General features: G+C 33.0%; 1 protein-coding gene across 1 annotated transcript in view; it reads left to right on the forward strand.

The window, feature by feature from the left end:
• LOTGIDRAFT_61530 (hypothetical protein) overlaps window positions 1-19,358 on the forward strand; it is a gene marked incomplete at both ends in the record, with an annotated part of 29,560 nt that extends 10,202 nt beyond the window's left edge. Inside the window, 8 exons of the mRNA XM_009068144.1 lie at window positions 3,750-3,794; window positions 6,774-6,941; window positions 9,786-9,877; window positions 15,328-15,384; window positions 16,298-16,490; window positions 18,322-18,402; window positions 18,682-18,786; window positions 19,242-19,358. Coding sequence (XP_009066392.1) covers window positions 3,750-3,794; window positions 6,774-6,941; window positions 9,786-9,877; window positions 15,328-15,384; window positions 16,298-16,490; window positions 18,322-18,402; window positions 18,682-18,786; window positions 19,242-19,358 — 858 coding nt within the window. The remainder of the gene's footprint in view (window positions 1-3,749; window positions 3,795-6,773; window positions 6,942-9,785; window positions 9,878-15,327; window positions 15,385-16,297; window positions 16,491-18,321; window positions 18,403-18,681; window positions 18,787-19,241) is intronic.
• Window positions 19,359-19,991: the final 633 nt, after the last annotated feature.

Consider the following 19,991-nt stretch of genomic DNA (forward strand, 5'->3'; position numbering starts at 1 on the left):
GTTACTTTTACCTTTACCTTAAATAATTCAAATTGTTATAACTCGCAAAGTTTGCATTTGTCACCATCGAAGTTTTAAATAAAACTAAAACACTATTTGGGACAATAATTGATAGAGTTAAATTTTGTTTGGGCCTTTTACTTTAAAAAAGGGAATTGGTTTTACAATTTATCAAATGTTGATATTTTGGCCATTTGCATGCATGACCTTGGTCTTTACAAGGTCAAAGGTTATTGATCTACGATGTCCATTCATACTTTTATCTTTGATGACCGACATAGATTTTCGCCTTTACAGACGTCCCAAAACAGGAATTTTCAACACTTTTAAAGCTTATATTTCTTTTATTTGACCTTTGTTGACCTCTTGACCATAACACAAGTTATAGTATCTGACAAAACCTTTCCAAAAATAATTCCATTTTTGTTGTGCGATTTGTTTTTTTCACTTTACAGCTATTTGAAAATTCAACTTTTTACTACCGAATGTTAACACCTTTTAGTACCGAATGGTATCAAATCCATGCGTCTTTTCACTACCGAACGTTAAACGGCTTAAACGATTTTTTTTACTATTGAATGTTTACATGCTTTTCTTTCCGTTAAGATATCTCATTTTGACTTTAAAATGCAACGTGTTATCGATGTATCAGGTTGGATGCGCACTGCTTCGGTACCGTTATAACGGTTCTAGTTGTTATCGAAATGTCAATTCTTTTTTTTTTTTTTTTTCGGTCGATTTTCTTTGGGTTTGCATTTTTGGAATCTACTGTTAAAATCTGAAAGAATAGCAGTTTCAAAATTTCAAAATTCGAAAATTTGTCACAGACATTTTTTTTGCCAAATTTTGCATTTTTTTCATTTTTTTTGCTTTTTGTCTGATTAATCTGAAAAAAATTGAGCAAAGACAAAATGGTACAGTCAAATTTTCAATTTCACTTCCGGTTTAAACAGGAAAACGATGTTCACTTCCGGTTGAATATCTTCCGGTGTAATTTGTATAGGACAAAAATTTTTATGCTGATAGGTAGACAAAGTTATGACAAAAAAACGAAGAAAAAAAAATCCGGAACAGACGTGAAACTTTGGCCGCCATTTTGATTTTTCTGAAATGATTCGATTTTTATTCAGACATAATGGCTCATCTGATTTAAATGATTTTGGTGTCAAATGAAAGAAGATAAAAAAAAAACATGACATTAGGAAGCCGTTTTTCGATTCTCAATTTTGCTTTTTTGCAACATCCGGTTGAATTTTTTCAAAGTTTGAAGGGTCATATCTCGTGATCGTGAACTTTGATGACCTTGACCTTCATACGGTCAAAGGTCATTGACCTTAGCTATCAGTTAATACTTTGACATTTGACCTCTGACATGTACTTCCGGTTTTATAGCTGTCCGAAAACAGCCAAATTCGCAACTTTGGACTGCTCTAGCACGTGACCTATTTAACCTAGAGGGTTAATTTTTTCGGATTCTTAATGTGCTTTTCATGCTCTTTCAAATGATTAATAACAATCGTTTTTTAAAGCAAAATTGAAATTCGTGAATTTTTCAAATTTGAGTTTTTTTTTTACAATATTTCTGTTTCTTTGAGCTTGGTGTGTATATATCTTATGACCTATTTTATGTAGAACATTGAAACTTGGAACACAACAAGACAATTTGAATATAAATTAACCTATGACAAAAAAGTTGAGGTGGGCGTGGCACATCCGGGTTGAATTACTAATTGTTTACATTTTAGGAAAGGGGCATAACTCGCATAGGATACATTTGTTCTAAAAGGAACTTTGCACACAATTACCTCATTATTTTGGCCAGTTTGTGTTAATAGGTCAATTGTTTCAGCTTTATAGTTCCAAAAAAGGAACGGGTTTTGAAATTTCCATATTTTCAATTTTCTATTTTGACCTTTATTGACTCTTGTTGACCTATATCTTTTGACCTGTATGATGTAGAAGCTTTAAATTTAGAACACAACTTAACATTCAGAATATCAATTAACCTATGAAAAAGAAATTGAGGTGGGCGTAGCACATCCGGGTTAAATTACTCATTATTGACAATTATGGCAAGGGACATAACTCGCAACGTATACATTTGTTCAAAATGGAACTTTGCATACAATTACTTCATACGTTGAGCCACGTTGTCTTGGAAGTTCGATTGTTTCAGCTTTATAGTTCAAAAAAAGGAACAGCTTTTGAAAATTCAAAATTTTCAATTTTTGACCTTGACCTTTTTTGACCCTGATTTTTGTAGGATTAAAGGTCATTCACATTGGCTATCTATTTATACTTTTATATTTGCTGTCCTATCTCAACTTTTACGGATTTTATAGCCGTATATATTTAAAAATTTTGATGACTTTTATCTCGTAACCTTGACCTTTGTTGACCGTCTCCCTTTCAATGTCAAATGTCATTGACCTTGGCTATCTTCTGATACTTTCATTTGTGCGGTCTGTCTACTTCCGTTATAACAATCTTCCAAAGAATTCTTCTCAACTTTAGACTGCTCTTGCGCGTGATGTAATTATCGTAGAAGGTTGATTTTTTCAGAGTCTTTTGCAATTTGCTACATTTGCAAAGTCCCACTCTGTGCCACGTGTGGCTCTAGTTGATATTGATTTTAAAAAATTTTGTGGAGTTTCTCAGCATAAATAACTGGCATATATATGTAATTGAATTCAAACTAATAAAATTTCTTCAATATGAGAAAATTCGTATTTTAGTCACTAAAGACTGTTTTATCATTTCTGACAGCTGCCAGTGGGCGTATGATACCTTGCCTCGCAAGCTATCTTTAGTTATTGCCCTTGACTTTGCTAAAACGCTTCGAAATTTGTTAAAAATACTTTGTGAGCAGGATTGAAGCTACAGTTCTCAACCGATTCTGATGAATTGATAAGATCTCGGACAAATTCTAACTTGACGCATTTTCGATGAATGGTTTCTGAGTTATTGCCCTTGACTTTGTAAAACGCTTGAAAATTTGTTTGTGAGCACTATAGAAGCTACAGTTTTCTACCGATTTTAATAAAAATTGATGTGATCAATGGAATTGATAAGATCTTGGACAAGTTCTAACTTGACGCATTTTTGATGGACGGTTTTTGAGTTATTGCCCTTGACTTATGCAAAACGTGTCAAAATTTGTTTGTGAGCACAATAGACGCTACAGTTTTCAACTGATTTTGATGAAACTTGGTGTGATCATTGGAATTGATAAGATCTCGGACAAGTTCTGAACTTGAGATTTTTTTGATGAACTTTTTTTGAGTTATTGCCCTTGACTTTGTAAACACGCATCAAAAGTTTTTTTTTGCCCTTGATTAGAGCTGTGTGATTTAATTGTTTGTTGTATTTGGGTTATTGATATTGATTTTAAAAAATTTTTTGGAATTACTCAGCATAAATAACTGGCATATATATATAGGTAATAGAATTCAAACTAATAAACAGTCACTCAAGACTGTTTTATCATTTCTGACAGCTGCCAGTGGGCATATGTTACCTTGCCTCCAAGCTATCTTGACACAAGCATTAGATCATTAGAGGTGAAAATTATCAAACACCTTGTATATATTTGTCATCAAGTGCAGAATAACAAAACCTTAAATAATTAACGCTTCAAACTTGAAGTTTTTTTACCACAATAATTCATGCAACTGACTAAAGTCCAATTAAAAAGTATTAAATAATGTAATATATCTTCGTTTATATGCAGTATGTATTGATTTCAGAAGAATAAAGTATTAAAAGGCCGTCCTGATAAAGGTTATTTATATGAAGTAAGTATTAATTGTATTAATAAGTATTCCTTGAATTTTAGATCACCCATTTGATTTTCTGGCAAAGAAGATAAACAAAAACAAGAACAAAAATTGTATTTTTAATGAAAAAAATGTTGTTGGGCAACTATTGACAACTTTTTTTCAATCAGAAAAACCTGTAACAATGGGTCAAGGTCATCATAAAGTGAGTCCCCAATAAGTTGACTTTTTGGACACTATAATTGTAAAAATATGATTCAAATTAAAACTGCTCAAGTTTAAAGGGGCATTCTGCTTTTTTAAATCGGTTCTTGTGGTTTGGAGCTTGGAATACATTAAACTGCATGCCAACATATAGAGCGTTAAGTCCCAAACTGCCACATAAGTCCTTACCGGTTACTTAAGTATTTTTAATCCCCTGGGCTCCCTTTTTATACGCCCACATGGAAATGTGGATGTATATTGCCATCGCCCGGTCTGTTGGTCCGTCGGTCCGTCAACATTTCTTGTGAACACAATAGGGACTACAACTGATTTTAAGGAAATTTGGTGTGACATTTATAGAGATCTTGCTTAAGTTCAAATTTGACGATCTTTCAATGAACGGTTTTTGAGTTATTGCCCTTGACTTAGGAAATACACGTCAAAATTTGTTTGTGAACACAATAGAGACTACAGCTTTTAACTGATTTTAATGTAATTTAGTGTGATCATTTATATTGATAAGATCTTGGTCAAGTTCGAATTTGAGGATCTTTCGATGAACAGTTTTTGAGTTATTGCCCTTGACTTAGGAAAAACGCGTCAAAATTTGTTTGTGAACACAATAGAGACTACAGTTTTCAACTGATTTTAATGAAATTTGGTGTGATCATTTATATTGATGAGATCTTGGTCAACTTTGAATTTGACGATCTTTCAATGAACGGTTTTTGAGTTATTGCCCTTGACTTAGGAAATACACGTCAAATTTGTTTGTGAACACAATAGAGACTACAGCTTTTAACTGATTTTAATGTAATTTAGTGTGATCATTTATATTGATAAGATCTTGGTCAAGTTCGAATTTGGCGATCTTTCGATAAACAGTATTTGAGTTATTGCCCTTGACTTAGGAAAAACACGTCAAAATTTGTTTGTGAACACATTAGAGACTACAGTTTTCAATTGATTTTAATGAAACATGGTGTGATCATGTATATTGATGATATAATTTGATGTATTTGGGTTATTGATATTGATTTTTAAAAATTTAGTGAAATTTCTCAGCATAAATAACTGTCATTAAATGTATATATCATTGAATTCAAACTATTAAAATTTCTTTGATATGAGAAAATTCATACTTTAATCACTAAAGACTTATCATTTCTGACAGCTGCCAGTGGGCGTATGTTACCTTGCCTGGCAAGCTATCTTTTACTGTACTGGAGATATTTGATTATGAGAAATGGACCACCAATTGTTAATAACAATCAGCAGCGATTTCACAAATGTACCTTCTAAAGTGTAGGTCCGTAGGTAAAATCACATCATGTATTTGTGACGTAGTGACGTTTCCTACTGGAAAGATCTTTGAATGTGTCTTATAAAGTTTATTTCATGTAGTGCTTTACAATTACGTAAGATACACATAACAAGGGAAAAAGGTGGAAAAAGGTGGAATGACAAGCAACATCTGAAAAATTAATAAAATACGTTATTAAAACGTTTGACAATAAATTGGAATATGACTTCAAGAAGACTTTAGTATCAATTTCTAGCTCTCTATAAGTAATGTAATATCCACATGATAATTATTGAACATATTTAACCATGATATTTTGCACCATTATAATGACTAGGAATATATGATTAATAAATGTGATAAAACTAACTCCTGATGTTTTATATCTACAGAGTATACTTTAAGCTTTTCCTCATGCGCCTGTCTCCTAAACCTGTTTGCATAAAAATGACATCTATCCAATATATTCAATATGCACCATGAATAATATAAGCAACTGTCATAATACCTTATACATAAATACAGGAAAGAAGTATAACATTACTAACTCTTAAGTGTCATAAATCCAATAAAAATAGAGAACAATATGTTTGAAATTGTAATTTAAACATATTTAAGAAGTGTTCTACAAGATTCCAGAAAGTTTTAAGTCACGTGACCTCTTGCGCTACACGAAAGATTCTATATTAGCACTTAAAAACTAATTTTGGACCATTTTGCTAAGGGACATCACATTAAAATATTCCTAACACAATCTAGGAAGATTTTGCAACAAAATGACAGCATTGTTATCACAAAAATATTAAAAATATATGAATAAGCAAGAAAACAAACCTAAGAAATGATGAGAGCACATTTTTCTCAAGTCGCCATGAAAATCTTGCGCTATGACCTTCACCTAAACAGCAAATACTTTTTGGCACTGTCTGGACAACAAAGTCTAATACAAAATTTAAGAAGGGATTAAAAGTACTGGTTAACTTGACTACTTGGGAAATTCTTTGCTGCTCTTAATAATAAGACTCAGATAGCACAATGTAGTCTGACTCTGTCTCATATTTTTTAACTCTTTTTAATTCTAAAATTTGATGTTGAAAATAGTTTCTCTGTCACCAGATCAACCCGTATAGAAACTATACAAAGGTTATACATATAATATCATGCATAATAAGCCCAGTTTACATGTTGAAATTAAAGCAGAATGCCCCTGTAAGACTTGGTCATATATAAGCTACTATTGGAAATTAGTTATATTGATTCCTACTTATTTACAAATGCAGAAATCATAGAAAAACGTGTTCTAAAAAGCACATTTTTTCGATTTTGAAATTTGTCCAAATATTTTTTTATTGCTGTTTTCAGTGATTAGGGATTTATGTTGGTTATTCAGCAGTTAATTGTCAAAGTTGTTTTCATAATAATTGGACCATCATTTAAGATGATAACATATATGCGCATTGAATTGATATCACCTGAATTTTTATTTCCAGATTGTCGCAAATAAACGAAATTCTATTGATGTTGACAAATGGGACTATTTTGCCCGTGATTGTCATATGTTGGGCATAAAAAACAATTTTGACCATGTTCGCTGTATGAAGTTTATGAGAGTCATTCCTGATGAAACAGGAACTCAACAGATTTGTTTACGTGATAAGGTAAAATATCTTGTTTATTATTCATTGATGTTAATATATTATCAAGTCATTTTTACAGCTTAGATGTTCTTTTCTATGTGGAAAAATAACTTGAATATCTCTGTTCAGAAATTCAAAAATAATGTTCATGTTCATGTAATTGTGAGCAAAGTCCCAGTTTGTTATTGAAATACATTTTTTGGCCGATTTTCGAAATTTTTGGACCATTTTTCAGTTTTTTTCGGATTAATCTGAAATTTTGATGAAAGATGCATGTCACTAATGTAAACCATTTGACGTATTCAAAATTTTTGCGTCACTTCCGGTTAAAGTGGAAAATCGATTTTTGCGTCACTTCCGGTTGAATAACTTCCGGTGTGATTGAAATAATTCAACGAAATTATATATATCGTTATTAATCTTAATTCTATGGCCGATTTTAAAATAAAATTTAGTCCGAAAAAAATACTTCGGCCGCCATCTTGATTTGATACTTTTTCATAAAACTCAAAATGGGGCTTCGGGGGAGAATGGGATTGGTCAAATTTTTATGTTGGTGTATACTTTAGTCGATGGCGACAAAAATGTTGGAAATGGATTTTTGAATTTGACTTTTGCTTTTTTGCAACTTCCGGTCGAATTTTTTTCAGTTTTTGAAGACTTGTATCTCGTGACATTGACCTTTGATGACCGTGACCTTGGCTATCATTTGATACTTTGACCTTTGACCCCAGACATGTACTTCCGGTTTTATAGCTATCCGTAAAAAGCCAAATTCGCAACTTTGGACTGCTCTAACACGTGACGTAATTAACCTAGAGGGTTAATTTTTTCGGTTTCCTAATGTTCTTCTCATGCACTTTACATAGATATAGAACAATTGCTTTTTTAAAGCAAAATTGAAATTCGTGATTTTTTCAAATTTGAGTTTTGTTTTACCATATTTGTGTCTTTTTGATCTTGGTGTATGTATATCTTATGACCTATTTTATGGAGAACCTTGATATTTGGAATACAACTAGACACTTTGAATATGAATTCACCTATGGCAAAAAAATTGGGGTGGGCGTGGCACATCCGGGTTGAATTACTAATTGTTTACATTTTGGGGCTGGGGCATAACTCGCATAGGATACGTTTGTTAAAAAAGGGACTTTGCACACAATTACCTCATCCTTTTGGCCAGTTTGTGTTAACAGCTCAGTTGTTTCAGCTTTAAAGTTCCAAAAAAGGAACAGGTTTTAACATTTGGATATTTTCATTTTTCGATTTTGACCTTTGTTGACATTTGTTGACCTATATCTTTTGACTTGAATAATGTAGAAGCTTGAAATTTGAAACACAACATAACATTTTGAATATCAATTACCCTATGCAAAAAAATTAAGGTGGGCGTGGCACTTCCGGGTTAAATTACTCATTATTGACATTTTTGGCTAGGGGCATAACTCGCTTCTTAGTTCAAAAAAAGGAACAGGTTTTGGAAATTCAAAATTTTCAATTTTTGACCTTGACCTTTGATGACCTTGACCTTTATTGGGTCAAAGGTCATTGACGTTGTCTATTAGTTTATGCTTTCATATTTGACCTCTGACGTCTACTTTCGCTTTTATAGCTGTCCAAAAACATCCAAATTCGCAACTTTGGACTGCTCTAGCACGTGACCTAATTAACCTAGAGAGTAAATTTTTTCGGTTTCCTAATGTGCTTCTCGTGTACTTTAAATAGATATATAACAATCGTTTTTTTAAAGCAAAATTGAAATTCGTGATTTTTTCAAATTTGAGTTTTTTTTTTTACAATATTTGCGACTTTTTGAGCTTAGTGTATGTATATGTTATGATCTATTTGATGTAGAACCTTGATATTTGGAATATAACTAGACACTTTAAATATGAATTCACCTATGACAAAAAAACTTATGTGGGCGTGGCACATCCGGGTTAAATTACTAATTGTTTACATTTTGGGGCTGGGGCATAACTCGCATATATATGGATATTTTCATTTTTCGATTTTGACCTTTGTTGACTTTTGTTGACCTATATCTTTTGACCTCTATTATGTAGGAACTTGACATTTGGAACATAACGTAACATTTTGAATATTGATTAACTTATTAAAAAAAAATTGAGTTGGGCGTGGCACTTCCGGGTTGAATTACTCATTATTGACATTTTTGGCCAGGGGCATAATTTGCAAAGTATACATTTGTTCAAAATGGAACTTTTTACACAATTACCTCATATTTTGAGCCACTTTGTCTTAGAATTTTGGTTGTTTCCGCTTCATAGTTCAAAAAAAGGAACAGGTTTTGGAAATTCAAAATTTTCAATTTTTGACCTTAACCTTTGTTGACCATGACCTTTATAGGATCAAACGTCATTGGCATTGGCTATCTATTTATACTTTTATATTTGCTGTCCTAAGTCAACAAGTCTGGTTTTATAGTCGCTAGCAATTTGAAATTTTAATGGCGTATATCTCTTGATCTTGACCTTTTAAGGCCTTCCCCTTTACAAGATCAAAGGTCATTGACTTTGGCTATCTGCTGATACTTTCATTTGTGAGGTCTGACGTCCACTTCCGGTATAAAAATCTTCTAAAAAATGAAAATTTCTCAACCTTAGACTGTTCTTGCGCTTGATCTAATTATCGTGGAAGGTTGATTTTTTCAGGGTCTTTTGCATTTTGCTACATTTGCAAAGTCCCACTCTGTGCCACGTGTGGTTCTAGTGTTCATGTTGCTTTTGAATCATGTGGAAAAAGTATTGCCAAATCAATTATCTTTCAATCTCCAGTCATTAGCTAAAATCCTGAATGTGTGAGCTGAGTATGGATATAAGGTTCAATTTCTGATTTCAGGAAGATGGTAATTTATATGACATGTTTCATACTAGAAATGCCCTCCATCGCCGTGCTTACCAACATGCTGTCACACATGCCATAGAATCTATGTAAGTTAATTTTTTATACTGTAGAAAATGAATGGCGGACAAAAGCCCTTCCAAACAAAAGCCCCTCTGTAATTTGTGCACTCTCATGACAAAAGTCCCCACAGAAAATAATGATTCAGGTAGGACCACACCCACCATGCACAAAAAATATGTGTATAAAATAGATAGAAATTCTAGATATAATGTTAAAATTTCAATTCATTTGATTGTATGTTCATACTCTTATGTTAATGGTGATTATTTGAAATTATTAGTTGGGGGTGTTTTCGTACAATTAATCAATAAACAGTTTGTTTTATTTTTATACGACCACATGATAATGTCATCGCCCCTGTCCGTCCGTCCATTCACATTTCTTGTAGGCACGATAGAGGCTACAGTTTTTATCCAATCTGAATGAAACTTGGTATACATGTATATATTGATGAGATCTCAGTCAAGTTCGAAATTGGTAATTATCGGATGAATGGTTTCTGAGTTATTACCCTTGACTTAGAAAAAACGGGTAAAATTTGCCTTGTAGGTGAGATAGAGGCTACAGTTTTTATCTTATCTTCATGAAACGTGGTATGCATGTATGTATCGATGAGATCTCGGTCAAGTTCGAAATTAGTAATAATCGGATGAACGGTTTCAGAGTTATTTCCCTTGACTTAGTAAAAACGTGTTAAATTAGCCTTGTATGCATGATAAAGGCTAAGATTTTTTATTTAATCTTGATGAAACTAAGTATGCATGTATATATTGATAAGATCTCGGTCAAGTTTGAATTTAGTCATAATCGTATGATTGGTTTCAGAGTTATTGCCCTTGACTTAGTAAAAACGCTTCAAATTTTGCTTGTAGTCATGATAAAGGGTGCAGTTTTACCTGATCTCAATGAAACTTGGTATGCATGTATTTATTGATGAGATCTCAAGTTAAAAAATGGTAATAATTGGATGAAAGGTTTTGGAGTTATGGCCCTTGAATTAATTCAGTGCGTCTAATTTGGCTTGTAGGCCTGATAGAGACTACATTTTTTATCCGATCGTGATGAAACTTGGTATGAGATCTCAGTAAAGCTTGAAATTAGTAACAATTGGATGATTGGTTTCACATATAATGATTTTCTTGAGAGATATTGCATTAAACTCTGATTTCACTTCTTTTGCTCGTGCTCACTCTACAGGCTACAATATAGAGTTTGTTTTACAGCTCACATTTAGCTCTTTATCAAGCTGCTGGTGGGTGTATTCACTTGCGAGACTTGCCGCAAGCCTATGTTGTCTGATTTGAATGAAATTTGGTGTGATCATTTATATTCATGAGATCTTGAATTTGAATTTGACGATCTTTCGATGAATGGCTTTTTAGTTATTGCCCTTGAAAAACGCGTCAAAATTTGGTTGTGAACACAATAGAGACTACAGTTTTCATCCAATTTCAATGAAATTTGGTGTTAATATTTATAATGAGATCTTGGACAAGTTCGAATTTGGCTATCTTTTGATGAATGGTTTTTGAGTTATTGCCCTTGATTTATGAAAAACACATCAAAATTTGTTTGTGAATACAATAGAGGGTACAGTTTTCATCCGATTTAAATGAAATTTGGTATGATCATTTATAATGATGAGATCTTAGTCAAGATTGAACTTAATGATTTTTCGATGAAAGGTTTTTGAGTTATTGCCCTTGACTTAGGAAACATGCGTCAAAATTTTTTTGTGAACACAATAGATACTACAGTTTTCAACTGATTTTAATGAAATTTGATGTGATCATTTATATTGATGAGATCTTGGACAATTTCGAATTTGATAATATTTCGATGAACGATCTTTGAGTTATTGCCCTTGACTTAGGAAAAATGCATTAAAATTTGTTTGTGAACATATTAGAGACTACAGTTTTCAATTGATATTAATGAACCCTGGTGTGATCATGTATATTGATGCGATAATTTGATGTATTTGGGTTATTGATATTGATTTTTATAAATTTGGTGGAATTTCTCAGCATTAATAACTGGCAGTAAATATATATAACATTGAATTCAAACTATTAAGATTTCGTTAATATGAGAAAATTCATACTTTAGTCACTAAAGACTGTTTTATCATTTCTGACAGCTGCCAGTGGGCGTATGTTACCTTGCCTGGCAAGCTATCTTTCTTTTTGGAATCACCACGTTTTAATGTGGACGTATATTGTCATCACCCGTCTGTCCCTCAGTCCGTCCACAATTGGCTTGTGAATACAAAAGTTTTTATCTGATTTTAATGAAATTTGGTGTAATCAATCATAATGATGAATTTGACAATTTCTGAAGAATGGTTTTTGAGATATTGCCCTTGACTTAGTAAAAATGCGCCAAAATTTGTTTGTGAACACTATAAAGACCACTGATTTTAATGAAATCTGGTGTGATCATCTGTTGCAATGAGATCTTGGTCAAGTTTGAATTTGACAATTTTCAATGAATGGAATTTGAGTTATTGCCCTTGACTTGGTGAAAATGTATTGAAATTTGCTGGCAGTTTATTTATGTCCAATTTAATGAAAATTTTTTTGTACTAATTACATTTTTGGTACGATTTGACATGGGCGTAACCACTTGTTTCAGAATGTACAGAAATCAGTTTAAAAAGTTACTTTGGTAAGGATGTTAAGGCACAAGAGCTCCCAGCTGAGCAAAATTTCATTCGTGTCTCCCAGCTCGTCGGTTTCCCCCGCACACGCTTAGCTTAGAGCTTTCGTAAACGGGGTGTCGAGTCATAGACGTCTAAAAATAACTAGATCACGTGACATTCTCACGTGACTTAAACAAAATGTGCAACGTCGAAAACCCTTCGAATGATTAATTTTACAGGGAATTTCTTCAATTGCCTTCTCTCTGCTATCTCTGTTTTTAAATTGGGGGATCCGTACATCGTATAGGCACGGATATTCCGGCCATACGTCCACCAACTTGTCTTCAGATACAAACTCGCATTCACCGATGGGCGCAGCCATTTTTGTTTGATCACGTGCTAGCGCATGCGCCCCAGTTCAAAGTTGAAAGCTAAGAGCTTTCGAGTGCGCACACGGTAAGGTATTTTTCGTTCGAGGAAAAAATTATCAAACACGACAAATAATTTTCTTAACGCCTCGAATGAAAAAAACCTTACGTAAACTTCTCGCACACGAGAGCTACGAGCTGAACTGAGAGGCACGAATGAAATTTTGCTCAGCTGGGAGCTCTCGTGTGCACTAGCCTTTAAACATAAGAATGTATGTTTTGTGTATTTTAAAATTGTATTGTCTCGTTAGAAACTATATATTTGTGTGACTTTGCTACCGCAAAGTCCCAGTTTGTTATCGAAATGTCAATTCTTTTTTTTTTTTTTTTTTTTTCGAAAGTTACACACCTTCCTGAGCTTAGTCTACTGTAGTTGCAGCAACCATTCAACTTCTCTAGACCTTCTGTAGAGGCAACATGTTCCTTAAATATATATTGGAACATTTTTGCAATACCGGAAGTGCCACAGTTCAACATGTGCAAAAATTACGAAATTCGAAAATTCGTCGCTCACTTTTTTCGATCAAATTTTTCGATTTTTTGCAACTTTTTTGCTTTTGAATCGATTGATCTGAAATTTTAAATGCAAAGAGACTTCACTAATGTTAATAATATGATACAGTCAAATTTTGTACGTCATTTCCGATTTTAAACAGGAAAGCGGCTGAACTTCAAATCTACTTCCGGTTGAATAACTTCCGGTGTAATTTATGTAGGTCAACAAAATTTAGCTGATCTTTGGCAAATAAAATTTTATGGCCGATTTTAAAATAAAATCCAGACTGGAAGTGATACTTTAGCCGCCATATGGAAAAAACACACTTTTGTAAAACTCGAAATAAGTTCTCAGGGTAAAGGTTGATATGCTCAAATTTGATGTGAATGTATTCGCACAATCGATTGCGCAAAAAACAGTGGGAGCCAAATTTTGAATTTCGCTTTTGCTTTTTTGCAACTTCCGGTTAAATTTTTTTCCAACTTAAATCACCCACACCATGTGACCTTGACCTTTGATGACATTGACCTTCATAGGGTCAAAGGTCATTGACCTTGGCTATCAATTGATACTTTGACCTTTGACCTCCGACATGTACTTACGGTTTTATAGCTATCCGTAAAAAGCCAAATTCGCAACTTTGAACTGCTCTAGCGCGTGACCTAAATAACCTAGAGGGTTAATTTTTTCGGTTTCCTAATGTGCTTCTCATGCACTTTACATAGATATATAACAATCGTTATTTTAAAGCAAAATTGAAATTCGTGATTTTTTCAAATTTGAGTTTTTTTTTACAATATTTCCGTCTTTTTGAGCTTGTTGTATGTATATCTTATGATCTATTTGATGTAGAACCTTGATATTTGGAATACAACTAGACACTTTGAATATAAATTCACCTATGACCAAAAAACTTATGTGGGCGTGGCACATCCGGGTTGAATTACTAATTGTTTACATTTAGAGGCACGGGCATAACTCGCATAGGATGCGTTTGTTCAAAAAGGTACTTTGCACACAGTTACCTCATCCTTTTGGCCAGTTTGTGTTAACAGCTCAGTTGTTTCAGCTTTATAGTTCCAAAAAAGGAACGGGTTTTTTACATTTGTATATTTTCATTTTTCGATTTTGACCTTTGTTGACTTTTGTTGACCTATATCTTTTGACCTGTATTATGTAGGAGCTTGACATTTGGTACATAACGTAACATTTTGAATATCAATTAACCTATGCAAAAACAATTGAGGTGGGCGTGGCACATCCGTGTTAAATTACTCATTATTGACATTTTTGGCCAGGGGCATAACTCGCAAAGTATACATTTGTTCAAAATGGAACTTTGCATACAATTACCTCATATTTTGAGCCACTGTGTCTCAGAATTTCGGTTGTTTCCACTTCATAGTTCAAAAAAGAGGGAACAGGTTTTGGAAATTCAAAATTTTCAATTTTTGACCTTAACCTTTGTTGACATTGACCTTTGTAGACCTTGACCTTTGTAGGATCAAACGTCATTGGCATTGGCTATCTATTTATACTTTTATATTTGCCGTCCTATGTCAACTTCCGGTTTTATAGTCGTTAGCAATTTGAAATTTTGATGGCGTATATCTCTTGATCTTGACCTTTTTAGACCTTTTCCTTTACAAGATCAAAGGTCATTGACCTTAGTATCTGCTGATACTTTCATTTGTGAGGTCTGACGTCTACTTCTGGTATTAGAATCTTCTAAAAAATGAAAATTTCTCAACTTTAGACTGTTCTTGCGCTTGATCTAATTATCGTCGAGGGTTGATTTTTTCAGGGTCTTTTGCATTTTTCTACATTTGCAAAGTCCCACTCTGTGCCACGAGTGGCTCTTGTTTCTTATTGTATTGACTCTAATTATCATTTATAAATGATGTATTTCAGGATTGTTGAAGCTATGATTATAGCTAATGATGTTATTAAAATATCTGGTAAAGATGGGTAATTTATAAATATTTCTATCTTCATTTATCAGTTGTCTTTTTTATAGCTTTGTCATTTTTTTATAATCCCACATGAAATGGGGGGGGGAGGGGGGGGGGGGTGTGTATTGTTGCCACCCATGTCCGTCCATCTGTCCCTGGGTTCAGCCATCCACAATTGCTCGTAAACTCTCTAGAAGGCACAATTCTTGATGGATTTTGATGAAACTTGTTGTGAGTGTTTTTTATCAACCAAGAATGAACTCTAATGAAAATTACAAGAGCCGCAAAATATTTAGTATGAGTTATTGCCATTATTTTTGATAACCTGTTCAATTTTTAGTTTGTAAACACTCTAGAAGGTTGAATTATTGACAGATTTTGACAAAACTTGATGTGATTGATTGTAATCACCCAATGATGAACCCTTCTGAAAATCATAAAAATATTAAGTATGAGTTATTTACCTTGTTCTTGAAAACCCGTTCAATTTATAGCTAGTAAACTCTAGAAGGCACAGTTCTTGATGAATTTTGACGAAACGTGGTGTGAGCGTTATCAACCAAGGATGAACCCTATCGAAAATCAGAAGAATCGAAAAATATTTCTAAAATAATGCATTCAAGTTTTAGCCTATGGATATGGATGAAACACCATATAAAGTTCCAAAGAAGTGTAAGATAAGTTAGATATTTAATACTGTTAATTGTTACTGTACTGCTAAATATTTTTATTTAAAATCAAGGTTGCCAGTGGGCATATATTTCTTCTTCATTCTGAAAAGGGATTTAATCTCTCTGACATATCTTAATAGGATTAGTCCTTGCATATTCATGAGTAATTTATACAGGTATTCTTAGGGTAAGTGATATGAAGAGAATATATGTATAGTTTAAATGGTGAATATATGGACGTAATTAATATTATTTCAGGAAAATGTGTTCGTTATCTGAATGTATAGATGATGTTGTAGCATATACTAAATTGACTGATAATATTTATCAGGATATACTATGGTCTGAAGACCCAAAGTTAATGAAGGCTAGAGAATTATTGAACAGAGTGCAGAAGCGCCAATTATTTAGATGTATAGGGCAATTTACACCACCTACAACTTTTGAAAAGGTAATATTTTTATACGCCCACATCTCTCTATGTGGACGTATATTGTCGACACCCCCGTCAGTCCGTCTGTCCGTCTGTCCGTCAACATTTGCTTGTAAACGCTCAAAAACTAGATTTTTTGATGAAATCAAATGAAATTCGGTATGTGTATACATATTCATAAAACAAAGATCAAGTGCGAATTTCAGCTATTTTCGACCGTTAGAAGCAGAGTTATTGCCCTTGCCCCAAAATCTTGAATATTTACCATCCGCATGCCGTGGCTGCCACTATCTCTTTTTGTAGCTCCACAATGTTCACATTTTTTTGTTAAGTCACAAAGGACAGTCTTCTCATTTTTATACGCCCACATGAAATGGGGGGCTTATGTTGCCGTCACCCATGTCCGTCCATCCGTCTGTCCACAATTGCTTGTAAACACTCTACAAGACACAAAACTTGATGCGAGTGTTCGTATTCTCCCAAGTATGAACCCTATTGAAAATCAGAAGAATCGAAAAATATTTAGTATAAGTTATTGCCCTTGTTCTTGAAAATGCGTTAAATTTTTAGCTCGTAAACACTTTAGAAGGCACAATTCTTAACAGATTTTGACGAAACTTGGTGTGAGTGTTTGTAATCACCCAAGGATGATCCCTATTGAAAATCAGATGAATCGAAATATTTAGTATAAGTTATTGCCCTTGTTCTTGAAAACTCTTTCAATTTTTAGCTCGTAAACACTCTAGAAGGCACAATTAATGACGGATTTTGACAAAACTGAGCATGAGTGTTTGTTATCACCCAAGGATAAACCCTATTGAAAATCAGAAAAATCGAAAAATATTTAGTATGAGTTATTGCCCTTGTTCTTAAAAACGTGTTCAACCTTTAGCTCGTAAACACTCTAGAAGGGACAATTCTTGATGGATTTTGACGAAACTTGGCATGAGTGTTTGTTATCGTCCAAGGATAAACCCTATTGAAAATCAGAAAAATTGAAAAATATTTGGTAGGAGTTATTGCCCTTGTTCTTGAAAACGCATTCAATTTCTTTGTTAACTCAAAGATCCCCATTAAAGCCACAACATGCACTAATATTCGACAAAAAGAACTGCATAACGTGGAATATGTTAACCATGTTCAGTTTTGAATACTTAGGAATATGTTATTTTTCATATATTATTTATTGTTATTTTATCTACAGTTATTGCCCTTGTTCTTGAAAACGCATTCAATTTCTAGCTTCTAAACATTCTAGAAGGGTCAATTATTGACAGATTTTGACGAAACTTGGTGAAATTGTTTATTATCACCCATGGATGAACTCTATCGAAAATAAAAAAAACCGAAATATGTTTCATAGGAGTTATTGACCTCGTTCTTGAAAACGCTTTCAAATTTTAGCTCTTAAACACTAAAAGGCATGATTCTTGCCAGATTTTGACAAAACTTGTTTTTATTATTCAGTACCGAGCTGAAGATTGAATATTTGCCTTGTAAAGTTTTCACGAGCTAAAAATTGAACATGTTTTCAAGAACATGGGCAATAAATAACTCATACTCAATATTATTCAGTATCGCCCTAAAGAGTTCATATAGTGGGCGTATATTACCTTGCCTGGCAAGCTATCTTTAACATGTGCACAAACAATGTGGACCACACCTATGTTTGTTTGTCAACACCTTAGAAATGCATTGTATTAACTCAAAGATCCCCATTAAAGCCACAACATGCACTAATATTCGACAAAAAGAACTGCATAACGTGGAATATGTTAACCATGTTCAGTTTTGAATACTTAGGAATATGTTATTTTTCATATATTATTTATTGTTATTTTATCTACAGGGCACAGAAAAGAAATTGTTGGAGGAGATAGTAATATATGATAATGACAAAAATTTAAAGTCTGAAAATCTAGTACTTAAGGTAAAAATCAACCTATTCTGTTAAAGAGACAGATGCGCCATTTTCTTGACCAATCATACTTTAGTCTCAGAAACAGGATTTTTTTTTAGCTAAGCCAATCAGTAAATTATTACTGAGTAATAGTGTTCACAGCTCACCTTCAAAATTTGAGTCTTCAAAGTTCAAATCCACTATTTACATATATTCAAGACAAAAATCAATCCCCCAAAATGGCGGGTTTCCTTTAAGAAATAATTTAAGGTTATTAATTATCATTATGGGTATGTTTTGATTTTTCAGCATGTTTTTTTGGATTATGGAATGAAAGATCAGAATCCTCTTGATAATGTGAGATTTTATTCCAAATCAAAACCAAATGAAACAAAGAGAGTTAGAAAAGAACAGGTAAGTAATTATTATTATATTAAGAAGAGTTGTGATATTGGATGGTGAATTTTTACCAAATTAATGAAAATTACCCCCTGATAGTCTTAACAGATTTAATATAGCTTGGAAATAATGTGCAATAACTATGCACCATCATATGCATAGTTGACACTTTGTTTTTAATAATTGGTTCAATCTCACAGCAAGCCAAATCAGGTTAATAGCAGCCATTTTGAAAAATGGTTGGATGAAATTACGCTGGCTGGCTCCTGGACTATTTAAAGATATAATTCTAAAAGAAAGTTTTTTGGAACACATTTTTCATTTTGATTGTATTGTTACTTTCCACAATCTCAACAAATGTCAATGTCACTCTGAATTTGTTAGGAGTCATGGTAAGAATAATTAACAGCCATTTGGTTCAATAAATACAGTGTATCTGATTTAGATTTGTGAATGTATCTATTGTTCAGGTGTCACAACTTCTACCTGAAACATTTCAAGAACATATCATTAGAATATATTATAAAGATCAGAATGTAGAAGATATTGATCGTGCTAAAAAGGCTTTTGAAGAATGGTGTAAGGTACATGGATGCGATCCTAGGGTGAGTAAATAAAACTAACTAAATCAAGCTCAAAAACCAAAGCAATAGGGAGAAGACCAAATTGAACCTATCGATAATAAGAAAAATTAATAAGTCATATAGCAATCAAGTAAATATCACACACCAATATGCTCTATAAAATATGCAGTGTTTCTATATGAGTTTATGTTCATTCTAGATGCCCAAAAGAAAAAGTTATTTCAATAGAGGTTATATTAAAGAATAAGTTAATAAACTTCAGAAGAGGGGCAACCAAATTTTTACATTAATAGAATAACAAAACACAAGACAATATTATGGAATATAACACACTTCTTTAATAAGGTTGGGCACATAACGTTTCAACACAATATACACGTGTCGTCATCAGATGTAATGGCAAGAGAATAAAACATAACAAAATATATACCAACAAGAAACAATATAGAGATTAAGAGGGACAATAGATAAAAAGGGTAATAACAAGTTATTAAGAGAGACAATAGATAAAAGGGTATAAACAATGCGAAGTCATTGAGCAGGTACCGAGCAAACATAAGCTAATGAGATATGCTGAGGAAGGCACTGGGAGGAAGATAGGAGAATGATGGGAAGAAAACATGTAAAGAGTCATGT

This window comes from Lottia gigantea, assembly GCF_000327385.1.
Source record: "Lottia gigantea unplaced genomic scaffold LOTGIsca_9, whole genome shotgun sequence".
NCBI lineage: Eukaryota > Metazoa > Mollusca > Gastropoda > Lottiidae > Lottia > Lottia gigantea.